Source organism: Anarrhichthys ocellatus, unplaced genomic scaffold (assembly GCF_004355925.1).
Source record: "Anarrhichthys ocellatus isolate YVR2014 unplaced genomic scaffold, GSC_Weel_1.0 scaffold24, whole genome shotgun sequence".
In the NCBI taxonomy this organism is placed as follows: domain Eukaryota; kingdom Metazoa; phylum Chordata; class Actinopteri; order Perciformes; family Anarhichadidae; genus Anarrhichthys; species Anarrhichthys ocellatus.
In genome coordinates this window covers 10,548,276-10,566,531 of record NW_022280054.1, presented here as the reverse complement: position 1 = coordinate 10,566,531, position 18,256 = coordinate 10,548,276, and the positions used below count along the sequence as shown (strand labels likewise).

Sequence of the window (18,256 nt, the reverse complement as noted above, 5' to 3'; positions counted from 1 at the left end):
TTACTCCAATTACATTAACTTCTGATACTTTGCAACAGCTGGCACCTCTGGGAGCACTGTATATATTTCTTTCCTGTTCTCCAGCCCCCCCCCCTCCTTAAGGTGACAGTCATTCAGTGTGTTTGCTAATATATTTATAATGTATTGGCTAGTAAGCAATGCATGAGGCAGAAATTAAACACTTATCTTTTTATTGGTTATTCGTTATCGTTGTTTCTCCTCATGACGTTTGGGCGTACATTTGCGATTTCATGGCATTCAACAAAATAAGACATCAATATATTTACAGTGACAGTGAACTGCATTATTAAAGGTTTGATCCTCTGCCTCAAAACATCGATGCACTCAATTCAATTGATTTCATTTAATGAACAATGGAGATCATTCGACCCACCAGCAGACGTACAAACATCCTTATGCGTCTTAAAAAGGGACAGTTCACCCAAAATCAAAAATATATTTTTTTTTCCTCGTACCCGTAGCGCTAGTTATCAATATAGCTTATTTGGAGATGTCTGTTTATCTCTAGAATGGGACTAGATGGGACTCAAAGCTCCAAAAAATTACATTTGAAAAACTCAACAGCAAAGTCTCTTTTCAGAAATCATGACTCAAGATTATCCACAGACCTCGTCGTGAGCAGTGTCATATAGGAACTATTTTCTTTCAACCAAAGTCCCTTTAAAGAACTTCCTGTCTTGACTTGGTGTTTGCAGGTGTTTGCTTTTGTTTGTGTCATCTGGTTTTGGGAGCCGGCCGGGGGGGTCGAATGTGCTGGTTGGGTCCGATGTATTTCAGCGGAGCGTACTTTGGTGTCTCGATGACTTCTAGGCCCAAATAAGACTGCAGGGCTCGGGGGACACGCACGGTCCCTTCCTGGGGAGAAAGACATAAAATAAAAAGCATCATCAACAACACTGATGTTAAGTCAAGTGGTTTCTAAAATGTCTTGAAGTTGGTAGTAGCTGCGTTTCCCCCGATTGGGTTAAAGTAAATCCCTGAGAAATTTAAATTTGTTCTATTTGACATCTAGTTGCTCTTTGGAGTTTGTTGAGGCCCATTTTTATGGAAGATTTAAAATGCCTAAATAAAAACAAACAAAAAACAAACGAAATACATCACACATTGTTATATGTGTTTCATTTTAATTACATTTATTTAGCTATTTCTGTATAACAACTGAATTAATCGTTAATCATTGGGATTAAAATCAAATCACAACACAGAACAAAGTGAAGAGGAGCAAAAAAAAAAAAATGTATTCAATTAAATGAACAGGGAAAAATAAACATATTTATGCTCCTTGTAATATTCTAATGGGCATTATAGTGGTAACTGCAGTCTTATTTCTATATTAATATTTCAGACATTACAATTAATATTAAAATGTTTTGACTGACAACAATCACAAGGGGGAGCCACTTCAACACAGGTGCATCCAAAGAAACACGTGTAGCTCAGTGGAAGGTGGATTAGGTAACATGTTGTTGGAAGAAAAGATATATATATTTTAAAGGAACACATTTTCATTTAAAACTTTGTCTGCAAAAGCAACAATATTGTGTCTGGGTTTCAGTCGCGGACATGTGCTTTTTAAAATATTTGTATATATATAATAGGGATATTACAGCCTTTTTCATGACTACTCATTGAATCTATTTTGTCATTTTGTTAAGCAGTAAAGGATTCTGGGTGTCCCAGGTTTTTGGGAGCCCTTGTGTGTGAAGTGAGCCTTACTTTGGTCTGGTGAGTCTCCAGGATAGCGATGATGGTTCTGGGGATAGCACACGCTGTGGCATTCACCTAGAGAGGAATAAAACAAGCATCATGGAGGTGGTACACTGCTGTGAGCTAAACCCTCAGGAACGTACAGCAGTGCTGCCTCGTCTGCAGTCTTACTGTGTGGGCGTACTGCAGGCTGCCGTCCTCTCGCTCATACAGGATGTTGAGGCGTCTGCTTTGGTAGTCTGTACAGTTGGACCCACTGGAAATCTGGCATATATATATAGAGAGAGAGAGAGAGAGAGGAAACTGTGATCAGAATCAGCATCAAGATACAGCCTTCTGGCTCTGTGGAGCTCGATAGATATGGCGACAAAATTCAAGCAGAGTTTAATTCAGGTGTTTAGAGGAATGATGAGTCATTGACTGAAAGCATGTTCGTGTAAGTGTAATGGGAAAATATGTTATAGTATCATGTGAAGTTTTAAAGAATGTACAACTGAAAGTGATGAACACAGACAGGCACAAAACAGCAGTCCTGCAGAAGATTTTAATTAGTTTTGAATCCAGGTGTCCTGTTATCTTTTAGCTGATTGCACGCTTCCACAAGGGTGAGAAGTGAAGAGACACTGCGTCTTTGTTTGTAAGGCAAAAACACAGACAGACCTTGAAACCAGAACTGAATGTCCTGACAGAAATATCTAATGAGCAGAATATTACCTCTCCATAGCTGTCCCTCCCAGGCATCCAGGCTTCAATGTCATACTTCCTGTGTGCTGGAGGACCCAGTTCCTGTGTCGGCATGTCCAGCACTCTAAGTCAAAATATATAGCCACAACTCATACAAATATCCTAAATATCATGTAAAATATAATAGATGTGTGAAAGAACAGGGTGACTTAGATTGTGACTATGTATGTGTGTGCATGTGTGTGTGCGTGCGTGTACTAACCTGTAGTGTAGTTCCAGTGCAGAGAACATTTCTTTCTGCAAAGAGATAAACTCCTCCAGCAGCTGAGAGCTTTCCTCTCCCGTCTCATCTGCTGTCACTCCAAACATCTCTACCTGGACACACACACGCACACACACACACACACAGTTAATTACAACGCTCGTTAGCATAATCATGGAGTAGGCACTTGTTTATGATCTTTAAAATGATTTGCAATCAATTGCAGGTTTGCTTAACGGCTAACAAAGAGCAAAAGACATTAGCATATTTCCATCCAAGCTAGTCTGGTGTCTCTAATGTTTGTGCTTGTAACCTTGTTGAAGTGATGCACTCTGTAGAGCCCCCACGTCTCTCTGCCCGTGTCCGTCTCGGCTCTGTAGCAGGTGCTGCTGCACACCGTCCTGCAGCGGGAGGCGACACGTGATGTCAGCATGAATTACTCCACCTACATCTGTAGCAAAACGAGGAGCGAGGGGAGCTTCTCACCTGACAGGCAGGTCCTTCCAGTTTACTGCATGATCCATGAAATAGCCTGGAGGAGAGAGACACACGTCACATAGCTACTTAATACACATGTAAAATTACTTTATTACTAAAACATTTGCATTACCATCATAAACACCTGTAATATCTAGTAAAATAACTGGAACTCCAGCATTGTTGACTATTGTGTAAATCTAACATACTTTTTTAACATCTTTTCAGTTCCAGTCCAGAAAAAAGTGTTTGTCAAAGTCTCTGCAGGTGTTTTCTGGGTGAAACTCTGGGCTTACAAAACTATAAGATCACAAAAAACACGTATATTAAACATTTGATAAACTATGTAGTGAACGCTTTACAACGTCTTCCCCAAAAGAGTGTTTCACAACCGAACTACGTGGGCGTGTCTCGCTGAGATCGCCATAATTAGACTCTCGCTCAGGTTGAAGTTGGACAGAGCAATGCTGCAAAACACATGAGGTCACCAAACTTCATGAATCAATAAGAAGTGATACAGCTTCTCTGCCACAACAGGTGCAACAAAGCCAACAAGAGGATCAGAGAGATCAACGACTGGTACTGATAAGCATTCGTACTGGTCATGTATTGTTAGAGGGAAATTAAAACCTCATGGTGATTGCAACACAATAACACTCACCTGCCACTCCGACCTCTCCGGTCCCTGCCAGGTTGAGGTCTGGGAAGCGGGCCTGGTCAAGAGAATAGACCTGAGAGCGATGGGCGTTGGGCTGCATCCCACATCCCTCCTGGAGGCGGAGAGAACAGAAGGATGTAGAGAACGAAGAGAGGAGGGGTCAACAAGAGTGGGACATTGAGTGGCTTAAAAGATGCTTTGGTCTTTAAACAGTTATGTCCGAGTGTTTTGATGCAAAATATTTCATGAAAAGCATTAAGAATAACTCTATAGAAATAGACCATCTTCTCTCTGATGGTCTCGTTTACTTATGTAGGTCATATAGAGAGGATCAGCATTACATTGAGACTGTTTCATAACCAGTTAAAGTTCCTCACACGATATTATAGAAACAGATGGAACACTCACAAACACTGCCCCCTTCATCATGTCGGGTACAACCATGGGAATGAAGCCCTGTAGGAGTCAAAGGGAAGTTTGCTCTCATATGTATAATAACAGAATAGGCGTGCACCCTTTATAACTAATATTTCCAAACACAGGGTTACCCGTTGCTGCAGTGTGTCCAGGGCAAAGTTTTGGAGTGCAGTCTGGAGTCTGGCCCCGGCTCCCCGTAGATAGTAGGACCTGTGGCCTGAGACATGAGCCAGATGTCTGCAGGAGGTATTAGATCGATTATATTAGGCAAGTTATTAGATATTATGGTATTAACATATTCAAAGAACTAAACTAACATCCTCAGTTTATCCTTCAATCATGTGAATGCAAGGCTTAATCCTGCACAAGCAACTGGAATATCAAGTGAGACAAGTCCTCAAAACCAACAATCAGAGGCGTCCTCACCTCTGCCGGATGAGAACTAACTCCTCTCCCAACTCTACATGGCCTCTGGGCTTGAAGTCAAACTCTATAGCAGAGAAAGCCGATTATGAGATATGTCATTGTATACAAAGAATGACAAAGCAGTTTTAGATTATTCACTCACCTGGTTTCTGTCCAACTAGCTCCACCACCCTCGCCTGGCTCTCATCTCCAACTGGCTGAAAAAAAGGAAAGAGGAACTTTAAGACTTTACAACTAGGTTTTTCTTTTAAAAGACACACTTCACAGAATAATCTCTCCCCACATGCTCTGGACAAAGTGTATGTGTGTGTGTGTGTGTCCTCACCACATCAGGGTGCGAGGCGTTGGGCAGTCTGAGCGCTCGTCCGTAGTGCTCCTGGTCCAGTCCTGTCTCTTTGGGGTACAGTTGGTTCAGTCTGCTGCGGATCTCGCGGCCCTTCTGCAGAGCCTGAGTGTACTCTGGAAGCTGCGTGGTGAACCACAAGCAGTCAGAACTGGTCCCACGTGGAATTTTACCACCGACCAGTACACTGACTGGGGAGCAGCAAGACCAAGAATGACTGACTCAATAACAAAGCATTAAAGAGTTTAAATTCTTAAGTGGCAAACTTACATTACCAAGGGATTTCTTGTCGTTCTTGGCCTGTGAAGAAACAATGTTCATGTCACAATAATGGAAAAATCGATATATATTCCAAACAAACAACCTTTATCATATTCGTGGTGACTGTGAGCAGAGCTGTAATAACCTTTACTGACCACTATAGCCTTGACTGTGTCACTGATGTGTCTCTTCTGCTCCTCCAGTCCTGAGATCTCCGTCCTCACTGCCTGGAGCTCCTGCCACACACTCACCTACAATGTGGACACATAACCGATCTATTAAAATGACAGTGGAACAGTGGGCTCTCCATTAAATTACATATTTACACAATCCATGACAATGTTTATAATGGCTCTATGTTTATGTTTGCTTATCTGGTTTTGTCAACTTTGTTTAGTTGTATTTCAGAGATTCTAACATAGTGGACCAATACAGTTATTTCCTTGAAGGAATACTGAGTTTATAGTTAGGATTCAAACGTTGTAATAACTACTTTATAACAGAATATAATGCTGGTGAGACAGTTTGAGAGTTTTAAAATGTATTTTGTTTATTGTCACTGTGCACACTGATATATGTTCACAGTGTGACACTTGAAAACTATTTTCCAAATTCACTTGCTGAAGGGTGAAGGTTTCTCTGCGCTCACATTGAATCAGAGTTTAAGGCATGAACTGTACATAAAAGCAGGATTTGTGACACGACAACAACAACACAAACAATAACAAAAAACATCAGACACAAATAAATATCCAATAAAGAGTATTTTTATATGTCATAAAACATCTTTAATACCAATGTTTCTAATTCTGTATGTGTTGTATGACACACCAATCATAGTCCACTCCTCACCCAACAGTACTGCACAATGCAAACTGTTTTACACAAATGCTTTGGCTCAATACATAATATGAATATCATACAGTTATATGTACAGTTTGTGTTTTCATTGTAAGGAGCCCAGAAATGTAACCTCGCAGAAGATTAAGTTGTCACAAAAAGCATTGAATCAGCATCTGAAGAAACACTCACTATACTCCTGACATCGTCCCCTCGCAGGTCGCCCTTCCTATTCTCCACATTCGCTATGACTTTGTCGGTCTCCTCGCACACTGCTCTCATATCCAGCTCGGGCTTGTCGCTGTAACCTTCGCGGACATGCTCGTACAAACTGCTCCGGGCTCCTCCGTGCGAACAGCGGTGCTGCGGGATGCACACACTCGCCCTCTGCCGTGAACATTGTCTGACCACCGGCTTTAACGCAGTCAGTGCAGTGCCTCCAAATCTCACGACCACGCTGATGCAGGTCGCCATGTTTGTCTTGTGGTCAATGTCGCATTCACGGGTGTGGGAATTACCGGTGCTGTACTCCTGTGTTGTAGGCTCCCGGTCAGCTTTTCGCCATTCACTTTCAAAGGATGTGCGTTTGAATACTAAATTGTGATGTAAACGAAAGGATAATGATAACAATTATTATAATTGTTTCTGTCTTTCTTTGTCGGGTGTGAAACGCCCGTATCGGCCGTGAATGCAGCATTAATGTGGAAGTGAGTATTTCGGAAATAAAATCGAAATATTTTATTTAAAAAATATATATATCAACTCTTTAACGCAACGGTTATCACATAATGTCAAAGAGGTGAGCGGGGAAATATTTTAATTTTTTTTCCCAGTGACAGAAAGAAAACGACTCAGCCCCAAACACAAGTCGTCACGATCCAAAGGTCAGCCAATCAGATGGGCGGAAGTTTAACGTTGCGGTAATCCGGTTCAGACGTGACAAGTGCGGCCGACTGGATCTGAACTCAGTCCTAATTTTAATGCCCCGTAGACTCTAAAAACTAGCGGTACACTCTCCACCACCGAGCCGGACCCGTGTGGATAACCGCCATGGTGGACTAATATGTCCGCGAGCTTTGGCACAGGGGGAGAATTGTTCCTTTGTAAGCTAGTTTTGGTCCGTCCGTTAGTAACCGTTGGTGATGTTGCACGAGTCAGTCCGTTCGTAGCCTTTGGGGATGTTGCACGGGGCTGGATGAGCTAGTAACCAGTCGACGAGCCTTTCCGCTGAGGCCGGAGGAACCAAAAGGGAGACCCAGATGAGACTGCGGAAAGCCTCCCGAAGCTCCTGGTAGTACACCGGGTTCTTGGATACAGTTAGCCGGGGCCCTAAAAAACTGTCTCACCAATTCCTGTTGAGTGAGACCCAATCAGCTTTCACGGTGGAAACGAGAAGGAGAGCAAAGGTAAGCTAACTATTCATATTCATAAGCTGATGCTACAACAGCAGTCTGCTATTTATTAAAGCCAGTCTTTTTTTGACCTTATGGTAAAAAAATCATAATTGAAACATACAGCAATACAGTACATACAGTGGGGTAAATCTGTAGTATAACCTAAAGTAAGCTGCATTAGATGAGTCTGGGAAGCTAAAACAAACAATCATAGAGGATGAGAGTTATCTGTCATGTTGTTTGTTTGTTGTTGGTTAAATCTTTGCACTCCTCTTTAGTTAGTTAATTTAATATTATTCTATTTCATTGTATATATTGTGCAAATTTCCCCTTGTGGGATTAATAAAGTAACTGTCTATCTATCTGTATATATAATATTTTAGTTATTTACCTTTTTACTTATGTAATAATATTCTTTACTGTTTTATTACTTATTTATACTTGTTTTGATCTTGTTTTTTTTTACTATGTATGTTGTTTGCACTATCCACTATGCTGTAATCCTGTAAATTTCCCCGCTGCGGGTCTAATAAAGGATTATCGTATTCGATCTACTTCAGATGAATGCTGTGCGGGGCGGGACGGTCACCTGGCGTCCCCAGCCGTGGCAGGACGGAGACGGGGGAGGAGGGGAGCCTCTCTCGGACAGCGACTCCGAGGAGGAGGACTTCCCTGATGACAGCACCACACCTCTGGGAGACTACATCACACACGGTGAGAAAGAGGAAGGGTGTCGTTGGGAAATTTTGGAAAACTCCTTCTGCTCCGTCTTAATTCATACTCAACCCTCCCTCTGTTTTCTCTTCTTCTTCTCCTTTCACTCTCTGCTGTATTTTTTAGGATTGAAGCAGCTCCTGGATGCTCAGCAGCTGTGTGATGTTACTCTTCTTGTGGAGGGAAAGAAGTTCATGTGTCACAGGTATGAACATGCGTTGGAATTTATGAAACATAAAAAGTCATAGCCGGCATGTCCTTAAAGAGCTGCAGTTTGTGTAGCTTAAAAAAGGAGATGCGTGCCAAGGAGATACGTGCCAAGGAGATGCGTGCCAAGGAGATACGTGCCAAGGAGATACGTGCCAAGAAACACACGGAAGAAGTTGAAGAACAATACTTGGAATGTTGAATCAGCATTCCAACAATAAAACATTTCCACCCCCTACTAAAGTATAATATGCAAATCAGATGTGACTTGTGATGACGCTGCACTGCTGCATCTCTGTTCTTGTAGTAAAGCTGTTCGCAGCCTCTGTTTGATATCAAAGAGCGGGAAAGATCAACAAAACGAAACACTGTAAAATGTAGAAATGTCTCTGAAACGAGTGTCTTCTCTCCCCTCAGAGTCCTCCTAGCAGCCGTGAGCCCCTACTTTCGGGCCATGTTCACCAGCCCCCTGGTCGAGTCCCGCCTCACCGAGATCCGACTGGAGGAAGTGACGCCGTCTGTCATGGAGACCGTCATCCAGTTTGTGTACACCGGTGAGGCGGGGCTCTCTCTGGACACCGCCGAGGATCTGTTTGTGGCCGCCAACCGGCTTCAGGTCATGCCCCTTCAAGACCTGTGCTCCAGGTAGATTTTAATATTGCATTTAGCTTTATCAAACCAGCTTCTGGACGTTAAACCCTCTTGTCTCACTTCCTCTCTTCTCTTTCTCTCCACCTGTGGTTTTCCTCTGTTCTTATCTCTCCAGGTTTCTATTTGAGCACCTCTCGGTGGATAACTGCCTGGGGATGTACTCTCTGGCTCGCTCTCACCACGACCAGCTGCTGCTGCGGGCCTCTTTGCGGCTGGTGGCCCAGCACTTCCCCCGGGTGGCCCGGCAGAAGGACTTCCTCCTGCTCGACCACGGCACCTTGGGCAGCCTCCTGAGCTCCGACCGCCTTGGCGTGGACTCCGAAGCGGAGGTGTACGACGCGGCACGCCGCTGGGCGGAGCACCAGCCCTTGGACCGCTACGCCCACATGCCGGCGCTGCTCCACCACCTGCGGCCGGGGCTGCTGTCCCAAGAAGAGAGCCGCAGGCTCTGCCAGGAGTTGGGGCCCGCCGCGGCCGGCGAGGGCCTCGGGGGCCCTCTGAGACCACGGGAGGGCATGTTTGAGAAGAAGATTGTCTGTGTGGACCTGACGCCTCGGGAAGAGGATAATTTAGCCGCGAGAGACTACACGGTGGACTGCTTTGACCCTCGGACAGGGAAGTGGGAGAAGTTGGCGGCGCTGGGTTCACTGGTCAGTCCCGGCTGCACGGCTGTAGGTGACCGGCTGTTTGTGGCGGGCGGGATCCTGCGGACAGGCTCCGTGTCTGCAGCCGTGCATGAATATGACGCGGTGTTGGACCGCTGGATAGAGAGGCCTTCCATGGTCCAACCGCGGGCTATGCTTGGCCTGCTGGGCTGTGGAGACTCGGTCTTTGCCTTGGGGGGTAGTAACCGCTCCGCTCTGCTGGACTCCAGTGAGACCCTGGAGCTTGCGACACTTCAGTGGGCTCCGGGGCCTCGGTTACCGCTCCCTCTACGCGCCTTTGCCTGCGCGGCACTACGCGGACGACTTTACCTTCTGGGGGGAACCACACTCGAACAGAACCGGGCCGTGGTCCACTCGGGGGTGCTTATTTATCACACCCTAACAGACTGCTGGACACGAGTGGCTCTGGACTCCGGCGCCACCTGCCTCGCCGGAGGGGTAGCGGTGCGTGGAGGAGTGTGCGCCATCGGGGGATACATGAGGGATACGACCAAGTTCCTGGACGGGAACTACACCAATCTGGAGACTTTAGACGCCACTGGGCGTGTGCTGTTTTTCAGAGAGGGCCGGGGGTCTGGGGTAGAGAGGGAGGTGACTGGGGGAGGGGTGATGGTCACCGCGGACCAGCGGGGCGGGGCAGGCGGCGGGAGCGACCGTGCCCCGAGCCCCGTGGTGTTTCCCGGGCTGCCACGGCGGATAGCGGCCGGGGGCGTGGCCAGGTGGAAACGCAGGATTTACGTGCTGGGCGGGGAGAATGGCACGCGGTTCTACGACAGCGTGTACTGTTGGAAGCCCGGCTGGCGCAGCTGGGTCCAGAGACGGGAGAAACTCCCCGGAGACACTGGAGGGGTGAGCCAGTTCGGGTGCACCACTTTAAAGTTCCCCAAGAAACACATCCTGTCCAGACTGAGACTAGCCAAAGAAAACTGCAAGAAGGCAGCTGACTAGCTTGATAGGGACCAGTACGACCGAAGGGTTTGAAGTAGCTCCTCATTGACCATTTTATACAGTCTGAGTGCAGCCCAGAGAACACCTGTAATGGACTGGATGCAGGCAGATCGTATAAAATGTGTTGTGGAAAGTCGGATGTACAGGCGGAGAGCAAAGGGAGCCAGAAACTGGTTGGAAGCCAGGAAACATGCACCTGAATATCACCCAATTTACTATTTGTGAGAACAGTAAAGTCATTTGAGAGGGAACAAAAGGGCCTTTTTTTAATTAATTGTTTTCTTAAAGTGTAATATTATTTTCAGCTGGCGTAATTTTTTTTAAGGCTGTTAAAAAAAACCTGTTTCAATGCTGTGAATTTTTCAGCAGCGTTTAGTTTAGACACAAGGATACCGGCACATCTCCGACCGCTCTATGTTCCACTTTATTTACCTTCCTTCTTCTTTAACGTGGGCCTGTAAAGCCTTCTGGAACTGCACTTAAGGGCTTTAGAAATAAACAGTGAAGACGTTGTTCGGTCTTTGACTCGTGACTTGAAAGCCCTGTATTGTCCTCGTCTCATTGGAGGACATCGGTCAAAGGTTCATCCCTCACAAACATCAGGATCTTCCGGTCACTGGTCCCAAACACGGCAGAACGTAGACCAGATGTGTCTTTTTTTACTTAAACCGTGCTCATGTTCGGTGTTCTTAAATGCCTCAAACATGTGGAACATAGCAGTGGGAGAAATGTGCAAATACAGCTGGAACACGCACAAAAATCTAAAAGCCAGAACATCTTCCACATTAATATATATGACAATGTGTGCTTTATGTTGATGACGGTACCCATGGCCTCCTTGTGTCTAAACTACCGCACCTTTCCTAAACCTTCAGCTGTCTTTACGTGACTCAGCAGCCGTGTCAACATGACACTTTCTTTCTTTCGGTTGCTGCGGCGGCCACAGGACCTGTGAATGTGTTCTGCATGGAGGTTATGGAATATCTGAAGACATTAGCACTGCACCTAATTTATTGAAATGTTTAAATGTTTTTTGTTGTTGTTTTATTTTGAAATGGTAACTTTTTGCTCTGACTTTCACTCTGAGCTTAGACAGACCCGTCAAACAGGAGCAGATGTGTTTGGATCTGAACGTTTTTTAAAGTAACTTAATTCTTAAATTCTAATTTTATGGTATGAAAGGTTACCCACAAATGTAAGCACATTGTTTTGCTGTAAGCCGCTATGTTTTCTTCTGTTTTCCTCTCTTATTTATTCACATTGATCAGATCCAGACACTTCTGGGGGGGGAGACATCGCCAGCTGTGTCTGAAAATGGCAGAATTCTACCAGTGTTGTCATCAGATTGCACACTACAAAACAGCTGGAAAATATGTGGATACTTTGGGATTTTTGCCATGATGGAGGCCCTCTAACTCGTGAAACGGAGAGCTTAAAAGTCAGAAAAAAGATTTCTATGACATTGAAATGAATGGGTTTCTATTGCTAAAATACAGCAGGAAATAATTTTTTTGTTAATTTGGAATTTTCTCACCATCTTAACGATCAATATTTGCATCACTGCAGGCTAGATATGACTTTAGATTAGTTAACATTGATACAGTTTAGATACTGTGAGTACGACATTAACCTAATGCAAGAGCATGAAGATGGATTCAGGATGTGGCAAAATATGATTTATTTTTCCAATCTCGTACACCTGGGATAAGACAAAGTGTGACTCTGTACAGGATCCTAGTCCTGCAAAGTGGATTTATTTAAGTTTACTGAAGTCTGGAACGTAGGAATTTAAACCTGCTAAAAAGCAATAATTTGGTGAGAAAGAGTTTATTTTCCCATAACGAAATTGTAAAACAAGACCATTGAATCCAAGTTCATGTAGCTCCTCAAAGCTTTGTGGTCCGGTTTGTCTCATAACTCTGGATTATTCTGAATCAACAAACCAATAGCATCAAAAGAACATTTCATCATTTTCCGTTACTTGACAACAGAAGTGTGGAACTCCCCTAATTTCTCAGCTAACAGCAGATGTTTAACACCACAGCCGAGTTATTTCTAGTGAGAACTCCCACAGCTGTTTCTTATCAGATCTCTAATGTTTTACTTTATTTCAGTAGGTTGTTCACTAAACTCAAAAATGATATCATTCTTTTCTGTTTCTTCTCATTTTGGTTGGTGAAGAGATGTGAGCTTCAGTTTGTGTTTGAAGAAAGAAATTCACATCACACTGCAGGGCTCGACAGTGAGGGATGCAAGAAGATGTCACATTTGTGAAGTTTTGGGAGTTGAAGTACCCCGTTATCTCTGTGCTGGACGTCAAATGATCCTGCAAAGCATCTACAACATACACATGACATGTCTACATGTCACATTTTCATTATTAAGCCAACGTATAATGGCACAGTATCTTCATTACTGGGATTATTTTCTGTTTCGGCAACCACTTTTTAACCCTCCTGTTGTGTTCGGGTCAAATCACCATTTGTAACACCCATGGTGTTCCCGGAAACACTATGTCCATTCATCAGATGGAAAACAGCCCCATACACACCCACACCTGTTCACAGGCCCATATATAAAGTTGTAGACATTTCAAACTTCAAACAAAAGAATCCGGTGTTTGTTATGGGAACCCATCCCCCCCACGTGAACCACACCTTCCAGACTAAACAATGTTTCATATGTTCTCGCTTTCCCCCTATAGAAACCTTTATCTGTGCCTTGCTCTCATTTTACTCTGTGAGCACAATGAGTAGGCCACTGATGAGGGGATTTTCTGTCAGAGAGGCTCTGGACCTCATTTTTGAACCAGATGAAGAGGAGATTGAACCGGAGATAGAGGAAGGTGTCTCAGAAATTGAAGACAACATTGATCCTGATTTCGATCCAGACTATTATGAGACTGACCAGTCAACAAGTGGCACCAGAGAAACAGGCACCTGAGGTGACATTCCAGTCCAAGGGTGGCAACTTGCTCTGGTATTCATCCTCCCAGGACAGAGGAGGAAGAGCGAGAGTTGAAAACATAAGGATGACGCCAGGGCCAACACGATATGCAACATCTCATGTGGATGACATCAAGTCCAGCTTCCAACTCTTTTTACCAGAGTCCATTGAGGGTATTATACTGGACATGACAAACCTGGAGGGGAGGCGTGTGTTTGGGAACAAGTGAAGAGCATTGGACCAGGTAGACCTCCAAGCCTACATGGGTCTGTTGATTCTAGCAGGAGTATATCGGTCAAACAATGAGGCTAGAAAAAGTCTGTGATGCAGAGTCCGGGAGGCCGATATTCCGGTCAACGCTGTCCTTGCAACAGTTTCATTTAATTTAGTGATACATTTTCAGTGTCTATTCTTTGTATATTCACAGCAGTTGTTCATGTAAACCACTAGTCTGAGACATTGTTTACAGCTTAAAAAGGTGTTAAATAAAATTTGGTGATGATTAATGGTTTTTGTGTTAATGTAAGTGCAGTTAAAACAGACCTTGACCGGGAACACTAAAGTAAGGGGGGAGAAACGAACACGACAGGAGGGTTAAACAGTGACTGTCGAGCCCTGCATTGTTTCTTTTTTTTTCATTTTCCAATAACAATGTTCTGAATTTTCACCTTGAAATGTCAAATGAGCCATGAAAGGTGATCATGTGTGTGTATGTGTGCGCATGTTTTCTATGAAGCTCTTTTGCACACGTGTGTCCATTCAGAGAAGTGAAGCTGCCCTCGTTTGTACAATTTGATCGGTGAGCTGAAAGGCGAACGGATGTTTAGATGAAGGCAGTGCTGTCAGATGATTAAAGGACTGTTTGCTTATGTGTTTTCCACTTCTTCTTCTTTATTATTATTGTTTTGTTGTTTTTACAACTACAGGAGCTTAATGATGTCGTGCTCCGTCTAACCGACAATAGATAAACATGTTTGCATGTAAAAAGTTGAAAATCCAGCAGAACCACACGGCTGACACCCTGTTTTTCATGGTTTGGTGTTAATAAGTACTCTCATTAATAAACTGCTGACACGGCTCATTGTCACAGCTGGCCAAAGTTCTCACTCAGGCTGACCTCCACAAATCTCCTGCCGACCACAGATGCAGTGCATCTTTTCTTGGTCACGTTGATGTCTCTGACAGATAAATCTCAGGTGATTAAAGGTTAAACAAAGTGCACTCTGGTGTTAAAGTGGAGCGATGGAGAGTCTCATCAGACAAAGTGATCATCAACAACATCGCCGTCATTGTTGGATATTTCATCGTGGTGATCAGTGTCGGCATTTGGGTGAGTGCACCTGTGTTGGTCTGTATAACTATAATGAGGAGGAGATGAATATGAGGTGTGTCACATAAAGGAGAGGTGACGTGTGGTTTGTTCTGTGTTTTAGGCCATGTGTTTTGCACCAATCATGGGACGGTTGGAGGATATTTCCTGGCAGCATGCACCATGACGTGGTGGAGTAAATATAAAATATACAGCCCGATATTAGCTTATTATGTTCTTATTGGCCGATGAGTAGAAAGCAATTCAAAAGATGTGCTTGAGGTCACCGTTATATTATCATTTCAGAGTTTGTCCACCAGAGGATGCCACCGAGTTTATGTATGTGTGTATTAATATATATATATATATATATATATATATATATATATTTATTTATATATATATATTTATATATTTATTTATTTATATATATATTTATTTATATTTATTTGTTTTTATATATTTATTTATACATTTATACATTTTAAAGTTGAACGAGCAGACGGAATAAACGAGGCTTCATGCTAACGACATACTCTGTAAGTACTTGAACTACTTTATTCCAATATTGCAAACCGAAATATCATTACAATACCATAGAGCAGATTTCTACGGGATTTGCAACATTGGCTTTCAACCGATAAATGTGGATGTGATTTCTTAGTAAGGCTCTAAAATGAAGATATTTGTCATCATTTTTTTTTTTACTTCTGTCAGTTGCTCCTCAGCAGCTTCACAACAGGGAAGACATGCACTAGAGTCAATAATCATTCATACAGTATGCTGACGCTGCGAAAGACACAACCACCTCCTGCAACTCTATTGTTGTCTCTCTTAGCGAGGACCCGGTGTGGAGGTACATGGTGGATGCTAATGCTCTCATGATGATGGCTGTAGCAGTGTTTATGTGGGGTTACTACACCTAGCTGTCATACTGATGTACATGTGATGAAGTTTGATCACTCTGTTGGGACGATTCAGTAACAGTGGCGCCACCTGGTGCCAATTACCTGTCACTACAAATCATAGAGACATCACAATAAAAAATAAAGAAAGTTCTCTCACTTCTCTGTGGAGCACAGTGGGTTTGAAAGAATGTGTGTAATGCAGTTTATAAATGTTTCATCAGGTTACGATGCCATTACTGTATACCGTTACATGTTGATTCAATCTGCGCCTGCTTCCAGCACCGAGATAAAAGGTAAGAAAAAAAAAGTATAATTTGGAAGCCAGGTAAACTCAATAAAGTCTCAAGTAGCCTGAAGATTTGTTTTCAAAGCTCCCCCCCCGACTGGTTTTTAAATCTTTGGCTCAAGAAATCAATAAAAAGGTTGAGTCACTTTGCAAAACTCCTGTTCGAAGAAAGGAATACTCATGCGTTCATATTGTCGGATAAAGTGCATGTCTAGTTCTGCTGAGTCAGTGCGGACTCTTGATTTGTATATAATTGTGCTTGGTCATTTCATCAGGCATAAGATACATCATAAGTCATTAATTATGTACAAATATTTGGTAAGTATTACTCACTTTTCTGCCCCATATCATACTCGTTTTTGGCCGTTAGTCTCACTAAGTTAAGCTCTGATGAGCATTGTATCCGTCATTGTGAAAGGACATCATCACTGTTCAATGATCAGCTTTAAAGACGTTATCTTATTAGACACCACAGGAACTAGGTAGCCATTCAGATTTCCAGTTTTAATCATCACTTCTGTTTTTATTTAAGCAGATATTTCCCATTAGCATTGTACATGTCTGGAACCTAGAGTTCTCCCATGAATACCCAACTATCGTCCCACCTCCATGCAGAGTTACAGCATCATTCATCACATCAGCTCTTTAATGTCCAGTCTGTCAGCGAGCAGGGGTGGGAGGGGTAGGAGTTTAACAGCAAGGGAGAGGGGGGGGGGGGGGAAATGAGAGAGGAGAATGGAAAGAATGGAGAGTTTTCCGAGAATGAAGAGTCAGAGCCGTCACCAGGCACTGTTCACGTAACACTCCCACACAGAGTTATGGGTGGATCCAGTGGAGTTGGATGGAGTCTTATCGAGCGTCTGAAGTCTAGCCACCTACAGGGTCCTGTGCAACTCCCAATACTCCTGATCGTGTGTGTGAGGTATCCGACACCTCGGTCTCCTGCAGGGTGGGGAAGAGGTAGGGGGGGCTTTTAAGGCTGGAAGCTGGTGTAGAGAGTTTCTGCGGTCTGTGGTAGTCGGTTTCACCCGCTTCGAAGCATGAATGACGGCTTTGGCAAACACCTGCCCTCTGCCGAATCGTAGGACGGAGGGGGGAGGAAAGGGAGGGAGCTGGGGAGGTTTAAAACAAAGATGGAGTATTTAAAAAAAATACATCTTTGCAGGTTGAGTAGGATGACAGACTGATACAGGGAGAACACAGTCCTCAAGAATAAAAGCAAATACAATAGCAAACATTCTCTGACACACACCCCAAAAAAAAAAAAAAAAAAAAAAAAAAAATGGCAAACAAGCAAGTCAATCAAACCATACAAAGTGACATCAGGCCTTTCCAAAGTGACATCAAGTTTCTCTTTTTAATCCCATTCAATCCCACTGGTTTTAAATCAATAAAGTCCATCTCCCACAATTCTCTGTAAACCAGAAAGTACTCAGTGGCTCCTCTTTATTTTATGGCTGGTCAGCAAGGTTAGGGTCCACTCAGAGCAGGGCTCAGTGGCCAGTGAGACTGGCTAGTATGGTGTCATTAACCGATGCTAATGGCCCTTTATTCAGAATTAACGTCAGCGACACAGGCAATGATTTCAGCAGCATCATCAGGGGACTAATGAACATAGTTTACGTTACAGCACATTCAGAGAGATAGAAACGCATGGCGCCGGACACACGGGTACAAATGGCATCTTGTACAACGGAAAAGTCAAGTTTGCTTTATACAATCACATTTCTAAAGCGACGCTGAACATTCCACCACTGGAGAAAAAAAAACTAAAAAAAAAAAACTAAAAAAAACTTTTACATCTGTTGGTACGACTCGTTCCTTGAAGCACCATTTGTACAGTGAACGTGGAAGTTTGTGAAACAACACGGAACATAGAACAAGTACTGGGAACGGTAAGCAGGCTCGAAGGGCAATACATTTCTATGCGTCGTCTTTTTATGAATGCTAATCTCAATCAAATACACTGCAAAAGTTTTCACACGAGTGACCGAACAGTCTTGTGTGGAGTTAGACCGAAACCAGAACGAGTAAGAGGCAGAAAGAGGGCCGACTGACGGCAGTAGGAGGGGACCCCAACCCTGGTATGCAAACATTTAAAAAGGTGCCACTCTGGAGCACACTCTGGGGGG

At 43.6% G+C, this 18,256-nt stretch overlaps 2 protein-coding genes across 2 annotated transcripts; one reads left to right on the top strand and one right to left on the bottom strand.

Moving 5' to 3' along the window:
* Positions 1-185: 185 nt before the first annotated feature.
* Positions 186-6,570, bottom strand: sars2 (seryl-tRNA synthetase 2, mitochondrial). The gene is made up of 16 exons (XM_031860522.1): positions 6,289-6,570; positions 5,412-5,507; positions 5,266-5,295; positions 4,978-5,118; positions 4,795-4,849; positions 4,653-4,716; positions 4,358-4,463; positions 4,218-4,265; positions 3,813-3,921; positions 3,161-3,206; positions 2,988-3,075; positions 2,675-2,787; positions 2,443-2,536; positions 1,900-1,992; positions 1,738-1,803; positions 186-876 (listed from the first exon to the last, which is right to left on the bottom strand). Exons 1-16 carry the CDS (start codon positions 6,568-6,570, stop codon positions 736-738), a joined length of 1,572 nt encoding a protein of 523 aa, XP_031716382.1. The 3' UTR covers positions 186-735.
* A 437-nt stretch (positions 6,571-7,007) lies between these two features.
* On the top strand, positions 7,008-14,127 carry LOC116391095 (kelch-like protein 17). The gene is made up of 5 exons (XM_031861355.1): positions 7,008-7,502; positions 8,051-8,204; positions 8,331-8,409; positions 8,829-9,056; positions 9,178-14,127. The coding sequence occupies exons 2-5, from the start codon at positions 8,051-8,053 to the stop codon at positions 10,673-10,675; spliced, it is 1,959 nt and encodes a 652-aa protein (XP_031717215.1). The 5' UTR covers positions 7,008-7,502; the 3' UTR covers positions 10,676-14,127.
* The last annotated feature ends 4,129 nt before the right edge of the window (positions 14,128-18,256 follow it).